Source organism: Mirounga angustirostris, unplaced genomic scaffold (assembly GCF_029215605.1).
Source record: "Mirounga angustirostris isolate CCGP_5_RB_7025 unplaced genomic scaffold, mMirAng1.0.hap1 SCAF_8, whole genome shotgun sequence".
NCBI lineage: Eukaryota > Metazoa > Chordata > Mammalia > Carnivora > Phocidae > Mirounga > Mirounga angustirostris.
This window is the reverse complement of record NW_026991716.1, coordinates 4679805-4700837: the sequence shown is the minus strand read 5'-3', so window position 1 is coordinate 4700837 and position 21033 is coordinate 4679805. Positions and strand designations below refer to the sequence as shown.

The following is a 21033-nucleotide window of genomic DNA, read 5'->3' as shown; positions in this document are numbered from 1 at the left end:
CAAGTTTTTGTAAGAAAGCTGAGAACTTTTTTACCTTTCAAAAAGCATGTTACTTAGGGGCGCCTGGGTGGCTCAGTCAGTTGAGCATCTGACTCTTGGGTTTTGGCTCAGGTCATGATCCCAGGGTTGTGAGATCGAGCCCCTGCATCGGGCTCCACGTTCAGTGGGGAGTCTGCTTAAGATTCTCTCTCTCACTCTGCCCCTCCCCACTCTCCCTCTTAAAAAAAAAAAGCACATTATTTATCACAAGAAATTTGCTCTTACAAAGTTCCACTAGAAAAGTTCCACATTTCTCCTTAATATAACACCAGTGTTGGTATTCCAAGTGCCTTTTGCCTGCATTCGCTTATATGCATATCTCACTATTTATTTCGTAACAGACAGTCTGAGATAATGGTTGATTTGTATGGCAAGTCAGGAAAGGTCTGGTAGTTATTAGCGCTGGCTGCGTCCTAGCGGGGACGGCTCTCAGTATTCAGGATTCCTAGAGAGTGTGCATGCGGTGACTAAGGTTAACTCGGGATTCCTGAGTGGTGAGAGGAAAGGAGATGGAATATGGAAATCATATGGAAATGAGTCACAAAATGTCGAAGGCATCAATTACTTGGATGGTATTCACGGACAGCTGGGGCTGCTCGAAGGATTTGCACTTTAAACTCACATCACACCTTTGACAGTCACAGCAGCACCCAAAATTAGAAACGGGAAAGGCATCGAAACAGAGACCAGAGCTGATGTCCCGCCCCCTTTAGCAGTAAACGTTGATTTGTCTTATATTTACATTGAAGTTCCCTGAGGAATATATGTTAAGGTTTAAGACCCTGACTATCTGAGAGAATGGCACAAGTTAGAACTTTCTAGTCAAGGGACCCTCCCTGACCACCACGTCTCCTCCCCAACCCCCCCGTCACTTCCTCCTCCCCGAAACCCACTCCACCAGGAAGGGGAGATCAGCACCAACAAGGAACAAAACGACAAACCTTATGTCCGCTTCTCATGTAACATTTACTACATTCGTGCTTCGGGAAAGAGGGAGGGTTTGTTTCAGGCTCTGGGTAGGAGGCGTTTCTGTGGGGTTCGGGCACTGGGTGTTGCAGACGCCGAAGTCACCCTACTTGTTTTTATTTCTGTTGCCACGGAAACTAAAAGTCATCTCCTACGCAAGTTGAATGAGGTGTTTGGAAATAATCAGTTTCAATTTTTCATGATAGCAAAGTACCGCTTCCTGTTTTCAGCTTTCACAGAGGGGGGAAGAAAAATAAATAAATAAAAAGGTTCAAATGTGGTTTGAAGTACCGTGACCCACAAAAAAAGGGGGGTTTATGTTCACAGGTGCGACCCTGCAAGGACACAGTAGGGTGAGGCTCTGGCCAGCCACCTGCTGAGAGCTGGCTCACCTGAGCCCACAAAGCTCCCCCACGCTCCTGAGACATCCAGGAAGACAGAATACACTGAAACTTATATTTAGATAGCATGAGAACATTTCAGTCATCATTAGAAAAAAAAATCCCCATTAAGTTCTCTCGCTTTAGAAGTAAATGTTGATTTTCTCTCACATCAGAAATCCTCGAGGGCTACATTTTAACGTTTAACACCATTTCCATCAAGTAAACAGAAATCTAGAAACGGGATGTCACAAAGAGCCTTGCTGAGGATGCACGGGGAAATTAGGAAGCCAGGTCACCCGTATCTCAACTCCTGCAGAGGTCACGAGGCTTGCAAGCAGCAAACGTGAGCACGATTCACAGAGAGGATAGGACTTGAAAGAATGGTGGAGATATTGTTTGTTGGAGATATTGTTCCGTGAAGGCAGTGACAGCCGAGGAGCCCTCCACACAGACGGGATGTGTTGCTGTTTGTGGGAAAACTAGAAGTCCGTAAGCTCCCCCATTGCCCTTCCTCGAGGTGTTTGGAGAGAACCTCTTCAACGCAGGGCTTTGTGTCTTCGATGGCAAAATAAGGAGTTTGCACCTACGTCCCTTCTGGTTTCAAACATCTTATAATTCTTATTTTCACAAATCCATTCCACGGAAGTAGACCTACGGGTCTGGTCAGAAAAACCAGCCCCCTTTACACCTTTCTGTGTCTTTTATTACACGTGAAAAAGTAATGCAGGGAAGCTCTCCAGCTAGCTTGCCTTTCCTAGCAGAAACTGCAAGTGGCGGCCGATTCCCCATAAGCAGCAGGTTGGGTAAGTGGTGGGACCACGTGAGGGCACGGAGAACAGGACTGTGTCAATGGGCATCTTGGGATTTCAAACCTCTTGTTTCTGGTTAGACTACAGATTTTTTTTTTTTTTAAGATTTTATTTATTTATTTGACAGAGAAAGCACCAGCAGGGGGAGGAGCAGAGGGAGAGGGAGAAGCAGGCTCCCCGCTGAGCAGGGAGCCCGAGGCAGGGCTCAATCCCAGGACCCTGAGATCATGACCAGAGCCGAAGGCAGATGCTCAAATGACTGAGTCACTCAGGTGCCCCGACTACAGATTTTTTTTTTTAGTGGCATTATGTTCTATATGTGTAGACAAATAATCACAAGCTCAAATGTCCCTGGGAGCTGGGCAAATGACAGAAGTGTGTAATCCAGGAGTGGTGTTAGTAACACGGCGTGCTGGGGTCTGGGGTGCGCTGAAGAGTACCCGGGCTACTAAGGAGATTCTGTAAGCCCTGTGCCAGCCAAAGAAGAATCTCTTGTAGGAGATTTGGTCACAGGCTGCCAGTTTCTCATCATTAATGGAGATTCTATAAAAACAGTTTATTTCCCCTGTGATGAATTAGTGTGGAAGTGATTTCTGGTTAAATAAAGCAAGTTGAACAAATGTGAGGGTTTTGTTTTTTTTTTCACTTAGCTCCCTTCTGACGTCCCTCCAAATTGTCAGTAAAGGCAATTTTTAAAAAAAGGTGAACCTGTAAGGGCACAGAGGCCTGGAAAGGAAATAACAGCCACAAAATTTGGGAAACAGTAAAACCAGTGGATATGAGGCCAGTAAGAGCAGAACTGATGCTGCTCCTGTGGGAGGAGGAGCCAAGAAGCAGACCTCTGCCTGCTGAAGGACCTACAGAAAGCTGAGGGACTGGTGGCACCATCTATCTCTGGAAGACGGGCTGTAGGTGTAACTAAAAATAGGGAGACTGGCTTAGAGTCTTTAAAAGAAGCACAAAGACTCCCAAGATCCCCTCCCTACCCTTAAGAAATACAGGAGGTTTCTTCTCTAAAGATGTTGAACTACAGGGGTGCTGACTCAGCACAGCTGAGAACAAGAGCACCACGGGCACCATACTGAAACCAAGAAGAATAAATCTCTTTACCTAACAGCAAGATCCTCAAGCCCCCATCCCATAGTCAGATCCCCAAATGCTCACAGTCAGGCTGACACCCAAAAGATTCCATTCAAAGGAAACAGACCAACCCAAAAGAACAAAGAAAAATGGAGATCTGCCAATGAAATGGCAAAAACCAATCACTCTACAGTGAAACTCCCCCAACCCGAGGAGCTGAGCCTATGCATACAGAATTTCCCTAACGGTCAAGAAAAATCCCAGGATAACTCTAAAAAGCAGATCCAGAGAACACCTAACCAGCTTGAGGCCGATGACTGACGCGTCTGAGAAAAAGCTGAAGGTGAAATGTCGTCACTGCACATGCTTGCGCATGCCAAGAGGAAACCCACCGCCTGGCAGAGTTTAGAGATGGCTTGGTAAAAGCTACACAGAAAACTAAGCCAATGAATAAAAAAAGGCAATTACTGAAATAGGAAGGAGGAAAAGAGTGTTATGCAAGGAAGGAAATGTAATCGGAGTCCACTCTGTGGCTCAACTAACAATAAGGCTGATGTAGTAAAAATAACGTAGAGATTAAATCCTGACTCGGCCAAAAATCATCATAAAATGAGGGTGGAACGAAAGAAGAAGAGGGTCGTGTATGTCTGTGTTTGTGTGCGTGTGGCCTTATTGGGGGGTGGGGGAGGAGAGTCGGTAAGAGATTTAACCAGCCATCTTGCACAGTCATTAGAGATAAAGTTAATCGTATCTAAATCTGAAAACTAAAATCAAGAAAGTTATTTTATCAAATTTGAAATGTCACCTATTTAAAAGGATCTCCATTAGTTTATGTACCTCTCAGAATTAAAAAAAAAAAATGCCAATTAAACTGTGACATGCAATCACTCGTAAGACCCAAAGATTTCAGAGGCATTAAAATGGAAGGGAGGGAAAGGATGTATGGTTTAGAAATACAGTGGTGTCTTCTATGAGAAAGAGCTGAACTGGTTCAAACGGGTTATCTCTGTGGTCCAGGAATCCAGGTGGGGAGGGGTGAGGCACGTGGTTGCTACTTTTGTTGTAATCTTCGTTAAACCTTAAAAAATATTGTATGTGTCACTTTATTAATGGTTAGTTAAGTTTTAAACAAACAAGGAAGAAGAGTATATAGCACAACCTCCAATTAAAGAAAGCTTTCTCTGCTCCAGTGTCATGACACGGCTTAAATGCTGTTTAATGAAACTACTTAGCATAAAAACATCTTGTGATTCTCATTATTTTACTATCCAAAATCAACTACAAATGGATGAAGAGAGCTATAAAATAATCCGAAACCCTCGGAAGTTACTATCCCCATCTTCTGCCCTCTTCTCTCCAATGGAACAAAATCCAAATATAACTTCTTTTTTTGCCTATTTTATAGGTATTTGTTTGCTTGGGCTTCTGAGATGGGGGGTTCTCCTGCCTGACCCTTACTTACTAGAGGCACTTTACTTTTACTTAACTTTCTTGCCTCCTTAGCTTGGAAAAGCATCACTTTATAAGTGATACATGAGTCACCCATGCTGAAGTACCGCCTAATCAGAACTTGTTCTCCTGCTTATGAGAAACCAGACTGATTTGGAGTGTGCATGCAAAAAAAAAAAAAACCCTAATTTTTAAAAGAATACTTTATTCTTGTTAGACTTAAACTCTCTCCTGAGAAAAGATATTTATTCTCCCCAAATACATTTTAAAAAACATGTCATTCCTCAGTTTCCCCGGGGGTTTGGAAGTAGTCTTAGATCCAGGATTGTCTAAAAAAAAAAAATGACAAGAGTCTGGGGCGCCTGGGTGGCTCAGTTGGTTAAGCGACTGCCTTCGGCTCAGGTCATGATCCTGGAGTCCCGGGATCGAGTCCCGCATCGGGCTCCCTGCTCGGCAGGGGGTCTGCTTCCCCCTCTGCCCCCTTCCCTCTTCCCTCTCGTGCTCTCTGTCTCTCATTCTCTCTCTCTCAAATAAATAAATAAAATCTTAAAATAAAATCTTAAAAAAAAAAATTGTGTCTGATGGGGTGCCTGGGTGGCTCAGTCGTTAAGCGTCTGCCTTTGGCTCAGGTCATGATCCTGGAGTCCCGGGATCAAGTCCCGCATCGGGGTCCCTGCTCGGCAGGGAGTCTGCTTCTCCCTCTGACCCTCCTCCCTCTCATGTGCTCTCTCTCATTCTCTCTCTCAAATAAATAAAATCTTTAAAAAAAGAAAAATGACAAGAGTCTGAACGTTGGGACAGAGTTCAGCCATGTTCTTGGCTGGAATGAGTCTGCATTTACATACTTAAACACACCAACACCGTGCAGTAGAGGCAAGGACTCTGGAAGGTCTGAAATTTTACCCTACTTACAAGCTTACTCATTAGCCTGCCGTGATTTCAGAGACGTGGCAGAAGACATGAGACTCCTGGGTGAGAAACAAAGAACTTCATTGCTCACAACAATAGCGGAAGCCAGAGTATCACTACGGGCACCCACTCCCCGAGGCCCCGTTCCCACAGGGCAATGGGAAGGGGGGCCAGGAGATACAAATAGCAGCTCACAATCCAGGGAAAGGACCCAATCTTCTTTTTCCGAATACTTTTATTGTGCTAAAATACACATAACATTTACAATTTTGACTAATTTCTTTTTTGTATTTGTTCATTTATTTTAGAGGGAGAGAATGCATGCGTGCAGGGGTGAGAAGGGCAGAGGGAGGAGGAGAGAGTCTTAAGCGGACTCCACGAGCCTGACACAGGGCTCGATCCCCTGACCCTGAGATCACGACCGGAGCAGACACCAAGAGTTGGACGCTTAACCGACTCCGCCACCCAGGCGCCCCCAATTTTGACTGGTTTTGAGCATACAGCCTGATGGCACTGTATCTTTTATAACGGATACTAAACCTCGCTGGCCCTGCACCACAGGAAGACATTATCCTTATGACACTGGACAATAAACAAACCTGGCCTTTTCTCCATGCCAAGGGTTCTCATCTCAGTCCTATTAACATTTTGGGCTGAACAACCTTTTGCTGTGAGGGCTATCGTTGCATTACCGGATATTCTGTAGCATCCCTGTCCGCTTCCCACCAGCCGCCAGGAGTACTCCCTCAGTTATAACAATCACAGAATGGCCCCAGAAATGGCCAAACATCCCTCAGAGGCAAGGCTGCCTCGAGTTGAGAATGATTGTTCCGGAGGAAGTCACTAGGTCTGTCTTCCGAGCTTATTCAAAAGATAGTCCAAAGCAAAAGAAAAAAAAAAAAACAGAAAAGAAAAGATAGTCCAGAACAAAGGCAATCTGTCCCTCTGCTCATAAGATATGCAGAAACACAAGAGATCCATGGAGAATTGGCTCCCGGCAATAATTTTTACTTCTAAAACTTGATCTGCTATTCAGGCATGGATACATTACTTGGCCGATTACACATGATATTTGCACACACACACACACACACACACACGCCCTTGCCCGTGGCCCTTCGACTAAAATTATAACATGAGCCATTTAGATGATAGGGAATCAGTCCAAAGAAATTAACTAGGTATGGCCCGAAAGCGAGTGAACCTAAGTGTCGTTCATAGCTGAGCCAAGTAGTATATGATGACTACATTTCCTTTCCTGTGCAGGAATTTTTTTCCTTCCTTAAGCTAATAATTGGCTTTTGGGGGCTTGGGGTTTTGCAGATCACTCATACAATTTGAAATTGGACAGGCTGGCATTCAAATACAAACTTCTCTTTTTTTTAAAAAAAAGATTTTATTTATTTATTTGACAGAGAGAGAGCGAGAGCAGGAACACAAGCAGGGGGAGTGGGAGAGGGAGAAGCAGGCTTCCCGCTGAGCAGGGAGCCCGATGAGGGGCTCGATCCCAGGACCCTGGGACCATGACCTGAGCCGAAGGCAGACGCTTAACGACTGAGCCACCCAGGCGCCCCCCAAATACAAACTTCTCTATATAATGGTACAAGCTTGGACAAGCAAGTCCACCTACGTGAGCTCACTTTCTTTCTCTACATAATGCAGGGGTGATAAGACCTGGGGCTGTCATCACAATCATATGAGATAAAAGTACCTAGTAAGGTGCCTGGCACTTGGGAGGTACTTAGTAAACAGTACCTACTGCTTCATGAAGAACACCACGAGAGTACATCCACAGAGCTGTTCCTAACTATCATGGAGCTTTACGCTAACTCCTCCACACCCTCACTTGGTTCTTCACAGTATCAATAACACAGCTGCTGAGGATAGGGAACAGAAGAAGGTGAGGATAGGGAACAGAAGGTCAGCAGGCCACAGAGAGAATGACCCTGACACCGGACCCCGTAAGTATCTCTCGCCAACCACGTGCACCAGCCAATTCCTGCCCTATTTACCAACGGGGGCAAGGAAGAAAGGCGTTCTGACCTTTTGTTACCGGGTTTCATTTCCTTCGAAGTGACATCAGTGTGCTGACATTGCCCAGCTTTCGCCAGTCTGTTTACCCAGAGTCTCTGCACGCTCGCATGTTAATAAGCTAACCCTCTCCAGTCAAATGAGAAATGGAGGTCGGCAAACACTCAGCCAAGGCTGTTCAGGTCGCATCAGAGACCAGCTCCTTCCTTCTATCAGCTCCCCTTCCTGTGACACAAAACTTACAAGTAACGAAACCCCTATCACAGGTTTTGAAACTTGTTAAGTGATTAACAAAGAGATTTCTCTTTTGGCAATCGCGGTCTGATTCTGTCCTGATATCATCTGGCCTTCTGACTCTGGAATAAATTCGTCTTGTGTTGGGCAGCTCTTCGGGGCTGTACATCCATGATGATTACTCTTCTTTGTCTTCAAATATAACATTTAATTGCAGCTTTCACAGGAGACTTAAAATTCCATTTTCCCTCAGGAAAAAAAAATACCTATAACTGGAGTTTATGAAAAATTATTAGTTGTGGCTAATCCTGGGTAATAAATTGGATTTTTGAAATCTGTGTGATTTTTAACACATGAGGCTTTTCATCAGGAAGGCGATGCTTATGGGAAATGCCTGTAGAATAATCAAGCAGCAATTTCACTGCCACACTGTTAAAGACAAATACAACTGAGAAGATCATCTATGGAACTTGCTGGATTGTGAAATTTGCTTTCTGTAAGGGAAATCTCACATAATAGAGGACAAGTGACAATGCCTAGTGACTTCTCATTCCCTTGAGCCTGAGGTTACGACATCCTCCTCCCCACCTGGATGCCAATCCTCCATCTAGAAATGTAAGAAATCCGGCTGAGCTGTATTAAAAAGCCTAACTGACTTATTTCTTGCATCATTTAACCAACCCTAGCACTACTTCATCCCTTCTATAAGCACATGGACACACACACACATACTCACACACTCACTCTCATTCTCTCTCTCCTACAAGTACCGTGTTCTGTTGGCCGAAAAAGAAAATCAATACACACACAGCAAATAACGCGCATTGTACTTGTATAAGCAATTCTTCTATGAAAAATAAATTCCAACCACACCAATTTCAAGGACCCTAAAGGATAGAATAGCACAGCTTTTAAAAAAAAGAAAAAATTCTTTTCTGAATGGCGGACTTTTTTTCTAGATAAAAACCCCCAGCCAATATGCTTTTTCTGTATCAAACTTTCTCCCTCTTTGCATCTCACGGCTTACCCAATCCACCTTATTCTTCAATGCTATTTATTAAAGTTACATCAACATTATTAAAAAAATTAAAATTAAAAAAAGACAACTCAACTGGCTATTCTTTGTAGGACTACTAGGAAGACCTGAGGGTGTGTTGTGGGCCATTCGACCACCCAGCACCTGAGAGGGTCTAACCAGCCTACTCGTAGGAACAGCCTGGAGCAGATAACACAAAACTTGAAAGAAAAAAGTGGTCATTAGTTTATGCATATTTTTAAAAACATGGCGACTACCTGGTCAACTGGGATCTCAACTTGAGTGTCTTCATCTTCTTGGACTTCTGCTGCCCCCCGTGTCTCAGACCTCTCTGCTCCAGCTTTGAAAACGCCTTCATCTGTTATTGGAGACAAATGCACAGTGAAAATCAAAATCCAATGGTGACATCATGTGGCTGAACATTGAAACTGCAATCAAATACCTAATGAAGATAATGCTTAATAGGTACTTTGCCTCCCTTTGTACTGATGGGGTTTTTGCAGTCCTCCACCCCCTCCCCCCACAACACACACACACACTGCTGCATTTTCACAGGGAAGAGGGTCAGTGGTGAAGACAAGGCTGACCCAGCAGAGCAGAGCTGTGTCCCAGACTCCTCCTCACCCTCTGGCTGCTGATCTAGTAACACAACCCTGTACAGGTATTTAGATAGGAAGGACCTCACACCTGTTATCTGCTCCCCACTCCTATCCACAAAACAGTGATGATGCCTGTTGCCTAAAAATACTAGTTTTAGAGGTTCTTCTTTCCCACGAGAATGCCGGGCACTGAATATAGCGAGTTGGCATAATTCTATTTGGAGCAATAGTAAAATATATATATTTTTTTCCTGCAATAGAATCACTGATTCTGGGTCTCACACAAATCAATCTTTTAGTTTGCAGATTTCCACAGGATTTTCACAACCTAGGTCTCAAAAATCCTTAACCGTAAAATGTAACCTAAATCTCTAAGGCTTTAGGTTAAGCTCCCGTGACTTGTTTTCCCACGGAAAGCAACGATAGCTGTTTTCCGTATCCAAAGAAGTTTTCCTGTTTCCCCTCAGTCTTCTCTCCTCCAGGCCAAGTCATCAAAGCATCACAGAATCGTCGGTCATTCTATCCATGTGCCCCAAACTAGGCTTAAGGCTTCCGTCCTTCTCACAGATGTTTCCTCTGCCCAACTTTTAAGGATCTCCAGGGATGGAGATTTCACCTCCTTCTCTGGTAATCTATTACAGGACTCCCCCTGCAGTCTAGAAAATATGGTTTCATCTTTTATCTTAAAACCTCCTCTATTTCTCCACTGGAAGCTTGTTTCCCAGAGCACAATTATCTGACATGTGTCACACAATAACACTTCATATTGTTAAAGTTATAAAAGTCACTCGTTATTTATGATTAAATGGAAAACATCCCTTTACATTTGTGGAGGATCGAGTACATGTAAGGCGCCATGTGAGTCCATGTGGCCACCGAAGACATACATGAGATGTCGCTCAGGTTGCTTACAGACCAATGAGTGTATATTTGGAGATGTATACACACCCCCAGTAAGGTATTCCCCTGGAGGAAATGCTAGAACAGGTAAGGGCTGGAGTAGAGCACCATGGGCACTCAGAAGATACAGCCAAGTGAAAAAGGGAGGGAAGGAGAGAAGGAGGGAGGAAGTATAACCAAACTCAAGCCCTTCTTGTTTCTCCTAGAGAAACCCTTTTCCTTTTTAATTACTTTTTTGTAACTTGACTGGATATTAGCTTCTCTATTCTCCTTTTTAAAAAGCAGGGACAACAGAGCTGCCCTCGAAGCTGATTATACACGTTAGATTAATTCACATGGATTAACTCATTTTGAGGATTATCTACATCAATCATTTAATCCCAGACTGGTTCTTCCTATCATCCAACAAAGTCTTTCCACCCAATGACCCCTTCTTTCCTTCAGCTCTTGTATGCTTAAGCAATCCAGAGTAATTTTTCATTCACTAGAGTTTTCTCAGTTAAATCATCTTACATGTATATCAAAACTGAAAATATACATAGGGAATCCCTACAAAATCATCACCAAATGAGCATGTCAGCATTGGCAACTATTTTGGATTATTGCTAGCACTAATCCTCGCCAAAGACATGGCCCATGCAGCATTTCCAAGGATTATGTCCTGACTTGGTCTTGTCTTACAACTGAGGACGTGAATCCACAATGAAATCTCAGCCAAAACCTCAGCAACATCAGAAGAAAGAATATAGAAAGTGAAATAGAAAATGTGCTGACGGCCTCATGGATGTAGAAAGAAATACACAGTGTTTTGGTTACGCACTCAACAAAGCCATCTTTGACCTAGCAAGAGTGCAGGGAAGGCCACTTCAAGGGGCTAAGAAAATGGCTCACAATTATTCTGTCATAAAGCAGGAAAAGTGAAAGGGAGTAATCAAGTCTACAAAATTGGGAGTCAACAGATAGATATACGGTAAGCTCTTGGTCTCTCCATCAAACTCTGGGGAACTTGGAACTCAAGAAAACAATGACAGAAACTATACAAATAAATTCTGCCTTAGTCACATGTGGAGTTCATAACCTTGAGAACATGCAGAGGCAAATTTCAAAAAAAGGCTCCACAATTTATCAAATGTTATCTCCAGTGTAGTTTTAAAAGGAAAATGAAGCGTGTTTGACATTCATTGCTACCTTCCGGATTACCTTAGAAGACAGTAATCATACTCGTCCCCAAAATGTCCCTTGAGTCAACCTTCAGTGAAAGATGTTGCGCTCTAGTTATGACCTGAGTACATGACATTTTCGGATGACATTTGGGCATCCAAGTGTTACACTTGCTTTCAAAGACACTACCAAGAGAAACCTACAGATACGAAAGGAATACATTCTTAAATACTCACATCCAATGGAATGCTTAACTTGATCCAACCAGAGCTATGAATGACTTGCAGATGTGTTTTAGAATAAACATTTCACAGGAAAAGAAAAATAAAACCAATAATAACAAACAAAATAAGATTGAAAGGGCACTGGCATGGAAAATGGCAGCCATAGGATATAAAAGGCAAAGGGACACATCAAAAAACTCAACGTTGTGTACGGCGACAGAGAGAACGGAGAGATGAACGTGTCTGTCTGCAGTGTGGGTGGAGAGTCTTGCTCATCAGTGAACTGATGTGGGAGCCATCTCCTTCAGGGGCACGGGGCAAGAAGGGAAGGTCAGAAGGGAATTCACAGGAATAAATGGTGGGTAAAAAAAAAAGGGAAGAACAGCCAGGAAATTACTCTGTGATGGGAGAAAGCCTACTAGGATTTTAATGTTTATTATACATGTCATAAAATTAAAAATAGAGAAATACGAATTTCTAGAGGAAAAATATTTTTACACAGCATGTATTGATGATACATTGTTTATATAATACGTATGCATTTTAGAAAGCTTGGAAAATGAAGAAAACAAACATCCTTCTAACCTCATGACCCAGAGATAACCACCACTAATAATTTGACAACAGACTCTCTCTCCCTACCTTCTTCTTTTTCTCCCTCTCTTTCTCCCTTACACACACAAACACACACACACACTCATAAAAGTGGGATCTTATTGTATATATAATTTTTAAGTGTTTTTTGACTTTAAAATCACTTCCTGAGCATTTCCCATATCATGAAATGTTACCTGAACACACACTAAGTTGCTGGGTGTGGTGGTACCACATTGTAATTAATGACGATACTGAACAATGAAGGATTTTTTTTTTTTTAATTATGTTATGTTAATCACCATACATTACATCATTGGTTTTTGATGTAGTGTTCCATGATTCATTGTTTGCGCATAGCACCCAGTGCTCCATGCAGAACGTGCCCTCTTTAATACCCATCACCAGGCTAGCCCATCCCTCCACCCCCCTTCCCCTCTAGAACCCTCAGTTTGTTTCTCAGAGTCCATAGTCTCTCACGGTTCATCTCCCGAAGCATTGTTTTTAAATGAATAGGTAGATTTCATTCATTTGACTGATGGGTAAATATGTATCAAGATCCACCATATAAAAAATCACTCTGGAAAATCTGAAAGGGTTGCTCTCGACAACCTTAGCAGCTTCTGGAAAACTCACAGACACTTGGGCTATTTATCTTTCCACGTACCTGCCCTGTAGCTCCTTTCCTGCCCTGTGGGCCCTTGTTTCCCAAGAATAAGCACCGTGCACTCCCCACAGTAAGTCCTCAATAAATGCTCATTGAAATTTAAGTGGAAAGACAAGTTCGTGGTTTCATCTCTTCCTGCTCCGCGCCCCTCCCACCCTGCCCCTGTGCACTCCGCCAAGTATTGAATTTGCTCTTCCAAAACTTCCCCTGAGCCTACGGACATCCTGGTTTTGATACAACTTTCGTTGATATGATTAATCTCCTATAAATCCTCAGTCTCTCCTCTGAGTGTCTCATTTTGCAGGAAGCCTCGCCCATCTGTCCCTCTCCATCCTGTATCCACTACCTGAGTAGTTGCAGTACCCAGGCGATGAGCCATTCCACACCGTGGCCTGAGTACTTCAGCATCTCAATGCCACGGACAACACCAACTCCACTTTAGCACACATCCCCTTCATCCTGTGCAGGCACTTCCGTCACAGCCCACCTTCAGAGTCCACGGTGCTCGCTCCCATCTCATGCCTGCGTCCTCAACCTCTGGTTTACTCCTTTCACCCTTGTCCCCATGTGGCTGCCTGCTGGAGTCCGTCTGTAGATCAGTCCATCTGTAGCTCTCCATTTCTCCGTTCAGCTCTCCACACTCTGGCAGCACCACCAGCTGCTGCCTCCCTGGCCAACCCAAGCTCCTCTTGTTCACCTTCTAAGTGCTGGACCACCCAGAGCTGCATCGTGGGTCTACTTCTCTCCTTGGACGGTCTCATCAAGATCATGGTTTGAACACCAGCCATATGCCAATGACTCTCTAACCTAGATCAGCCTCCTCAGAGATCCCAAAACTTATATAACCAGTTGTCTAACTTGACATCTCACCTTTGATATCAAATGGGCATCTCAACCTTAATATGGTCAAAACAGAAATCTGGTCCTCCCCCCACCACCACCACCAACTGCTCATCATCTCTCTTCCCCACCCTAGGAAATGGCAGTACCCCTTAATCCCCAAATCTGGGAATTATCCTCACTTCCATATTGCTCTCACTCCTTGCATCCATTCCATTGTTATCTTGTCAATTCAATTTCCTTTTAAATATATGCCAAATCTGGGAATATAATTTCTGTCTCCACTATCAACTTGGTCTAATCACCATTCTCTGCAGGATGGGCCATTCATTGCAAAGCTTACACATCAGTGTCTCTCTTCTTCACTCTTGCTATCCTGCAATTCATCCTCCACAAAACAGCCAAGTGATCTCGATAAATGAGAAAGACTATTCAGAAACTCTCTAATGTCTTTCCCTCACGCAAAGAACCCAAGGTCTGTACCATGGCTTACAAGGGTGTGATCAGGCACTTACCCCCTCTTGGCACACACTTCATACCACTCTCCCTTGGCCCATTACACTCCAGCCACATTCTGTTTCTCCAACAGAAAACTCATTCCTGCCTTTGTACTTCTTATTCCCTCTGCCTGGAATATTCTTTCCCCTTTTTTCACATGATTGGCTGCTCCTTGCCATTCAGATCTCAGAAACCGTCCTCCTCCCTATTCCAGTAGCCACCCCGTCATTCATACTGCTGTTTTTAATCCTCTGCCTAGCATTTATTATGAGCTGATACTTTTCCTATTTATTTGGTGTTTCAGTGTTTGTCAGTCTCCACCAAACCATAAGCTCCAAGAGCGCAGGCAGCATGCCCATATTGTTCAGTGCTTATCCCCAGCACGTAATAGAGCTCAGCACGTAGGTGTTCAAAAGGTATTTGTTGAGAGAATGAAGAGCAGGCACTCAGAAACGTCTGCTGCACAGAGATGAAACAGAAGGAGCATACCACTTAAAAGCCACTAGCCCAGCCCATTAATTCCTCGTGCTGTTACAGGGTTGATGCCCCATCAGGCCCTACGCCGCACTGTAGCCTTGGATGAGGAAGGGGATATGGAGGTTGAAGAGAAAGAAGGTTGGAGTACCACCTACACAGGGATCGACTGTGTACGCTATGCTGTGGTAGCTAAGATAACAGCCCCCCAAAGATGTCCACGTCCTAACCTCAGAAACCGTGAATATGTTGCATTGCATGGCAGAGGTGAATTAAGGTTGCAGATGGAATTACTGTTGCTAATCAGCTGACCCTGAGATGATCCTGGATTAGCCTTGTGGACCCAGTGTAATCACACAGGTCATCATAAATGAAAGAGAGAGGCAGGAGAATCAGGGGCCCGTGACACAGTGTGAGAAAGACTTGCCTGGTCATTGCTGGCTTTGAAGAGGGAGGGGACCATAAGCCAGGGAATTGCAGACAACCTTAGAAAACTGAAAACGGCAAGGATGCAAATTTCCCCCCTTAGGGACTCAGGAAGGAACAAAGCCCTGCCAACACTCCGCTTACAAGCCAGTGAGGACCATGTCGGGATTCTGACCTCCAGGACCGTGCCGTAATGAATCTGTACGTTGTTTCAAGCCGCCCCGTTTGTGCTAAGTTGTTACCACAGTAACAGGAAATTAATACACCATGCGTCTGCCATTCAGGCCGTGGTCCGAAAAAGCGTGCAAGTCCACCGGCTTTTGTTTTCTTCCTCTGTTGTTACTTCTCCTTCTCACTCCCTTACGAGGTGCAGAAACCAACCACCACCGCCCCCAGACACCACCCCCCATCTGCCAGCAGGAAAGGGATTCCATTTTTTTAATGTCTCCCCCTACCCCGAAACCTCTGTAATAGAAGCCATTTGCTGGGGCGCCTGGGTGGCTCAGTTGGTTAAGCGACTGCCTTTGGCTCAGGTCATGATCCTGGAGTCCCGGGATCGAGTCCCACATCGGGCTCCCTGCTCAGCTGGGGGTCTGCTTCTCCCTCTGACCCTCCCCCATCTCGTGCTCTCTCTCTCTCTGTCTCATTCTCTCTCTCAAATAAATAAATAAAATCTTTAAAAAAAAAAAAAGCCATTTGCTAACAAACTAAAGAGCAGGGATAAATTTGATGCACAAAACTGCTCTCATTCAATTATTCTACTAAGGATCAAATTCAATGCTTGGATGCACATCCACCCAAATGCAGCTCTAATCTTTCTTGTCTGACTCGTGAGTAGACACTTTAGGGTATATTACACCGTAAAATAATAGCAAACGTGCTAGTAAAAATAAAAATGCTCCTCAATTATTTTTCACTTACCCCTTATGAATTTTATTGCCTAAAAAAAAAAAAATGAAAGCAGAGCTGCTAAGGTGGAGTGCTCGCAGCATTACTGTGGAGTTTCTCATAAATAGGAATCTGTTTCCCCGCAGAAAGGGAAAACAGACACTCGTGCTTCTTTAGCCTCTTCAGCTAGAGGGGCGGAAACGAAAGGGTTCCCAGTCTCGGGGTATCCATAGCCCAGTCTAGTAATGTCACAGGACTCGGACGTCCTTGAGTAAGAAAAGTTACCAGATAATGAATGGCAGGTGCATGGAATTGGTGATAATTAACATTAAAGCCCAACCACCTCGTTGAAAGCATACCTCCTCACTACAACTATTAACAATCGTTTTTAAATAGTATTGTAAGCCATATTTTGATGAGTTCCATGTTTTGAAATCAGTGGGAACTTATCAGGACAAATAAGAAGAAAAATCACAGGACAATGCCCAGTTCTGAGTACTCTCTGGAAATATGAGATATCTATTAAGTGGAAGCTCCACATGTAAGCAAGAAAAGTTTAATGTGACTATAAACATTTTACTATGATTTACTACCGAGACTGCCTCATCAAGAAATGGTAAATTAGAAACAAAATGTTAATTTTAAAATATAGCTCATTAAGCCCAGTAGAGAAAAAAATGTGGGGAAACAAGGAGTTTATAGCTCTCAGTGTATAAAATAATATTCTAGGAAGAAAAATATATATATATAGGTCTATTTGCAAGAAAAACTATGCACCCTATCTATGTGTCACATCAGTCATCAGAGACAGAATTAAAATTAAAATGGGTAAGAAGGTGACATTAAAATTATTTTCATTAGCTAATGTTAATGGGAATACATGCGCATGTGAAATATATCCAATTTCTAATACATAACTCTCCGTAGATAGAGATTACCGTCATCATATCTTATTGAAATTTAAAGGAAGCACTTCCCAAAAGCTGACCCCATGTGAGGCAGCCCCCATAACGTTCAGCAAGCAGGGAGGCAGGGCGGAAGAAGGCATCCACATGTAATAACGCTTCCTTATGAGAGGATATTGGCCGACCCTCCCCTGATCCTTGTACGACTTACACAATATCCTCACACCGCTCTCGGCATTGAAGGATATTATCGTTAGGAAGAATCAGAGCACGTGACAGCGAATACTCTGAGCATGTCTGAGGCAGTACAGAAATAAAACCCAAATGTTTTTTAATCACTGATCTTCTCCATGTGTTTCATTATGTCCCACAAACCCAAATGGAAACTCTTTCCAGAAACGGGAATATCACAAGTGATATTTTTCTTTGGCAATTTAGAATATTACAGGGAAACACCTTTATCCATATGCTTCTATAGGCTGAGTTTTCTCGGTCGTGGTTTATGTGTGGTTTCTTTCTATTCCCTGACTCCCACTGCAGGGTATTGAATATCACCTGTGACACAACTGAGGTTTAAATCTGACTGTGAAGCCTGCATAGACTTGATCTTAACCGCGATGGTTATTTTACCTTGACTTGAAATGGGTGCAACGAAATTTTCCAAGTGTAGAAAGAACTTAGAAGTAGGATGATTATCACTGATTTGCCCAGATCACGGGCAATTTTGTTCTTATCCCTGCATTCCTTTTTTAATCTTTTTTTTTTTTTGGATACAGATGTTTTATGATTTTCATCAAACTCAGAAATATTCAGAGGACAAAGAATGAAGCACACATTTACAATACGTAGAATTCATGACTCTTAACCATTTTGTAACCTATATAGACTAAAATCTGTACTAGATACACGGGACTAAGAATAATAAAGTACCTCCGATTAGGTTTGCCTAAGTCAGTAAGAATATAGGGCTTTACTTTTTCCTTTCTAATTTTGTTACCTTATAAAAATTCCACTGCAAATTAGTTTTAGTGTATCAGAATAATTGAGTTGTTCCTCTTTATACCCCAGTGACTTGAAGTTACTTAATAAGTGGCCTAAAATTCTCAGGTCCTGTTCTTAATTCTGGCTGGTCCAACTACCTTCAAACGACCTGTGTGTTCCAGTCTGTAACACAGCCAGCCCTCCTCAGACTACTACTCTACTCTAGGAATTTTCTTGTGGTAACAAACAGAGTACTTGCACATAATAGAAATACAGGGTTCTACTAAATTCCGCAACTTTTTGTTCATTCATTCATTCGCTCATTCATTTTGCCGATGTCCACTGAGCCTCCTCGTGCTCAGGCACGTGCTGGAGGCCAGCCGTAGAAAGATGACCAAGATGCTCTCTGTCTGCTGGGGAATCGAAGGAGAACATCAACGGCACAGAGTAAGCGTAGTGAGGGCTGCACAGCTGTCTGGAGAGAGTGCACAGGAAAGGGGGAACAGACAGGGGGACAGTCAAAGCTTCTGAGAGACAGAAGCCACAAATCCAAAGATGAATGGAACTCGTCCCTGGGGAGCCGAGGAAGGGCATCCAGACAGAAAGATCAGTGTGTGCAAAGCCCAAGAGGCAGGGACTGCAGGGCTGGGGAGGGTGGGGGGTGGGGAAGGATTCGGAAAAACTTGTCTGATAGAACAGACTCTGAACTTGGTCTTACAGATGATGAAGAGCAACCCGAGGGGCTGGGGTGGGGGGGTTGCCCGGTGGGAGGTATCGGGTCAGAGTGAGAAGGCTGGCTGAGACTGTAGGAAGGGAAGTCTGGAATGTGGGTCAAACAGAAGCAACAAGAGGCTTGAATGGGATGGGAAGTAAAGCCTGAAAGGATGGGTCCCCCACATCCATTGTGACAGCAGGACAGGCCCTGCTCAGGGGGACCATGATCTGCACCAGACTTGCAGCTCCCACGTGAAGGCAGTGGGAGTGGGATGGGCAGAGGGACACCAGGGACACAAAGCTATACTCCCAGGGCTCCAGGACCCCCCAGATGGGGGAGGGGAGAGGTGAAAGAGCTGCAGGGGACTCTCAGGTTTCCAGCCCCGGGGGGGGTCTCCATGGTTAGTAGAGCTATTTACCAAGATGAGGGACAGAAGGGAGATGATGAGTTCTGAATTGGATGTCCCAGTTAGAGGCCCCGGGGAAGCAACTCAACAGATGTGTCAGGTAAGTGGTTAGAGATACAGATCTGTTGACTAGGGTAATGTTCTAGGATGAGGACATAGATTTGGGGAGTATGTGAATGCAGCTGGTAAAGAAAGTCATGGGTCTGGACAATAACTTGCAATGAGAATAGAAGATGACCGGGGACGAAATTCTAGGAAGCAATGTTTAAGGGATGGGCAGAAGAGGAACTCATAAAGATTGAAAACAAATAATGACATCTATGAGAAAAAAATCAGAGAGTGAGCTGTCCGGGAAGCCCAGGGAAAGGAGAAAGCAATGACAAAGGAGCAATCAGTATTAAAAAGTATCCCCCAATAGGCAAACAACGACTCATGGATCACTAGATCAAAAACTAATGATGTATTGTATGGTGACTAACATAACATAATTAAATTTAATTTAACTTAAAAATAAATAAATAAAAAGTGTCCTCCAGGGGCACCTGGGTGGCTCAGTCGGTTCAGCATCTGCCTTCGGCTCAGGTCATGATCTCGGGGTCCTGGGATCGAGCCCTGCATTGGGCTCCCTGCTCACTGGGGAGCCTGCTTCTCCCTCTCCCCCTACCCCTCCCCCTCCCCCTGCTCGTGCTCACTCTCTCTCTCAAATCAGTAAATAAAATCTTCAAATAAAAAAAAATAAAAAGTGCCCTCCAGTTTGGCATCCCAGTGATCTGGTCAACGAGGTGAGAGCAATTTCAGTAGAGCATGAAGATCAGATTATATTGGGGTGTGGTTTGAAACAGTGGTGAGGAAGTGAAGACAGGAGTGTGGACCAGTCTTCCAAGATGATTCGCTGTGAAGCTGAGAAAACTTGTAAGACTGAACTCAGAGGCCTGAGGCCATGAAGATAGGGAGGGCTGAACGGGCCAAAGGGGGTAGGCAGGTGTCAAACCCCATCTTTTCTAACTCCCAGCTTCCAATGAACTTGTCACAGATGTCCGCACCATAAAGCTGTAGCTAAACCTACGTCCCCCGTGCACAAGCATGTCTAATGAAATCCAAGCATTCTTGCAAAAACTCAAATTGCTCCCCCAGCCACTCATGACCGAGTTAAACCAAAGCAGACCATCTTCATCTTGATAACACAAATGTTACTAGAACTCTATGTCATGAAAATACCAATTGTTCTTGCTATGCAGACATGTCCTGGAGTTTAAACCTTAGCTAAAATGTCTAAATGGTAATCTGTCTGTGGGGAGTCGGGGTTAGGGGGAGGCCAGGCAGCACCCATCCCAGGAAACAAGGCACCTTCAACCTGCAGGCCTAACTGATTTGGTCATTAACAATCATCTCAGAGAAATAAAAGACTCCTTAACTCCAGAAAACTACTAAGAATTCATTCAAGGAATCTCAAGACCCAAAGACTGAGGAAAAACCAGGATTTAAAATTTTCTAACTCTATCTGCAGTCCATAAAACTTAAGATGGAAGACTGAAACATTTCTCTACATATTTGTTTCCAAATTACATACACAGCATATACTTACGGGATTAAATACCTAGCTCAAACACGAAAATAGAGACTGCATTTTCAAAACTGGTTATTAATCCCAATTATTACTAAATTACTCCTTTGAGAATCTAAGACTCCAACATACACTTTCAACAACTAGCAATGATACGCTTTTTAAAACAATATGCTTGGGCGCCTGGGTGGCTCAGTCGTTAAGCGTCTGCCTTTGGCTCAGGTCATGATTCCAGGTCCTGGGATCGAGCCCCGC

At 43.8% G+C, this 21033-nt stretch overlaps 1 protein-coding gene across 1 annotated transcript in view; it reads right to left on the bottom strand.

The window, feature by feature from the left end:
- The window catches only part of DCDC2 (doublecortin domain containing 2), a 170439-nt gene that overhangs the window by 14071 nt on the left and 135335 nt on the right, over positions 1-21033 (bottom strand). The window contains exon 8 of the mRNA XM_045865945.1: positions 9194-9294. Within this exon, the coding sequence (XP_045721901.1) occupies positions 9194-9294 (101 nt within the window). The remainder of the gene's footprint in view (positions 1-9193; positions 9295-21033) is intronic.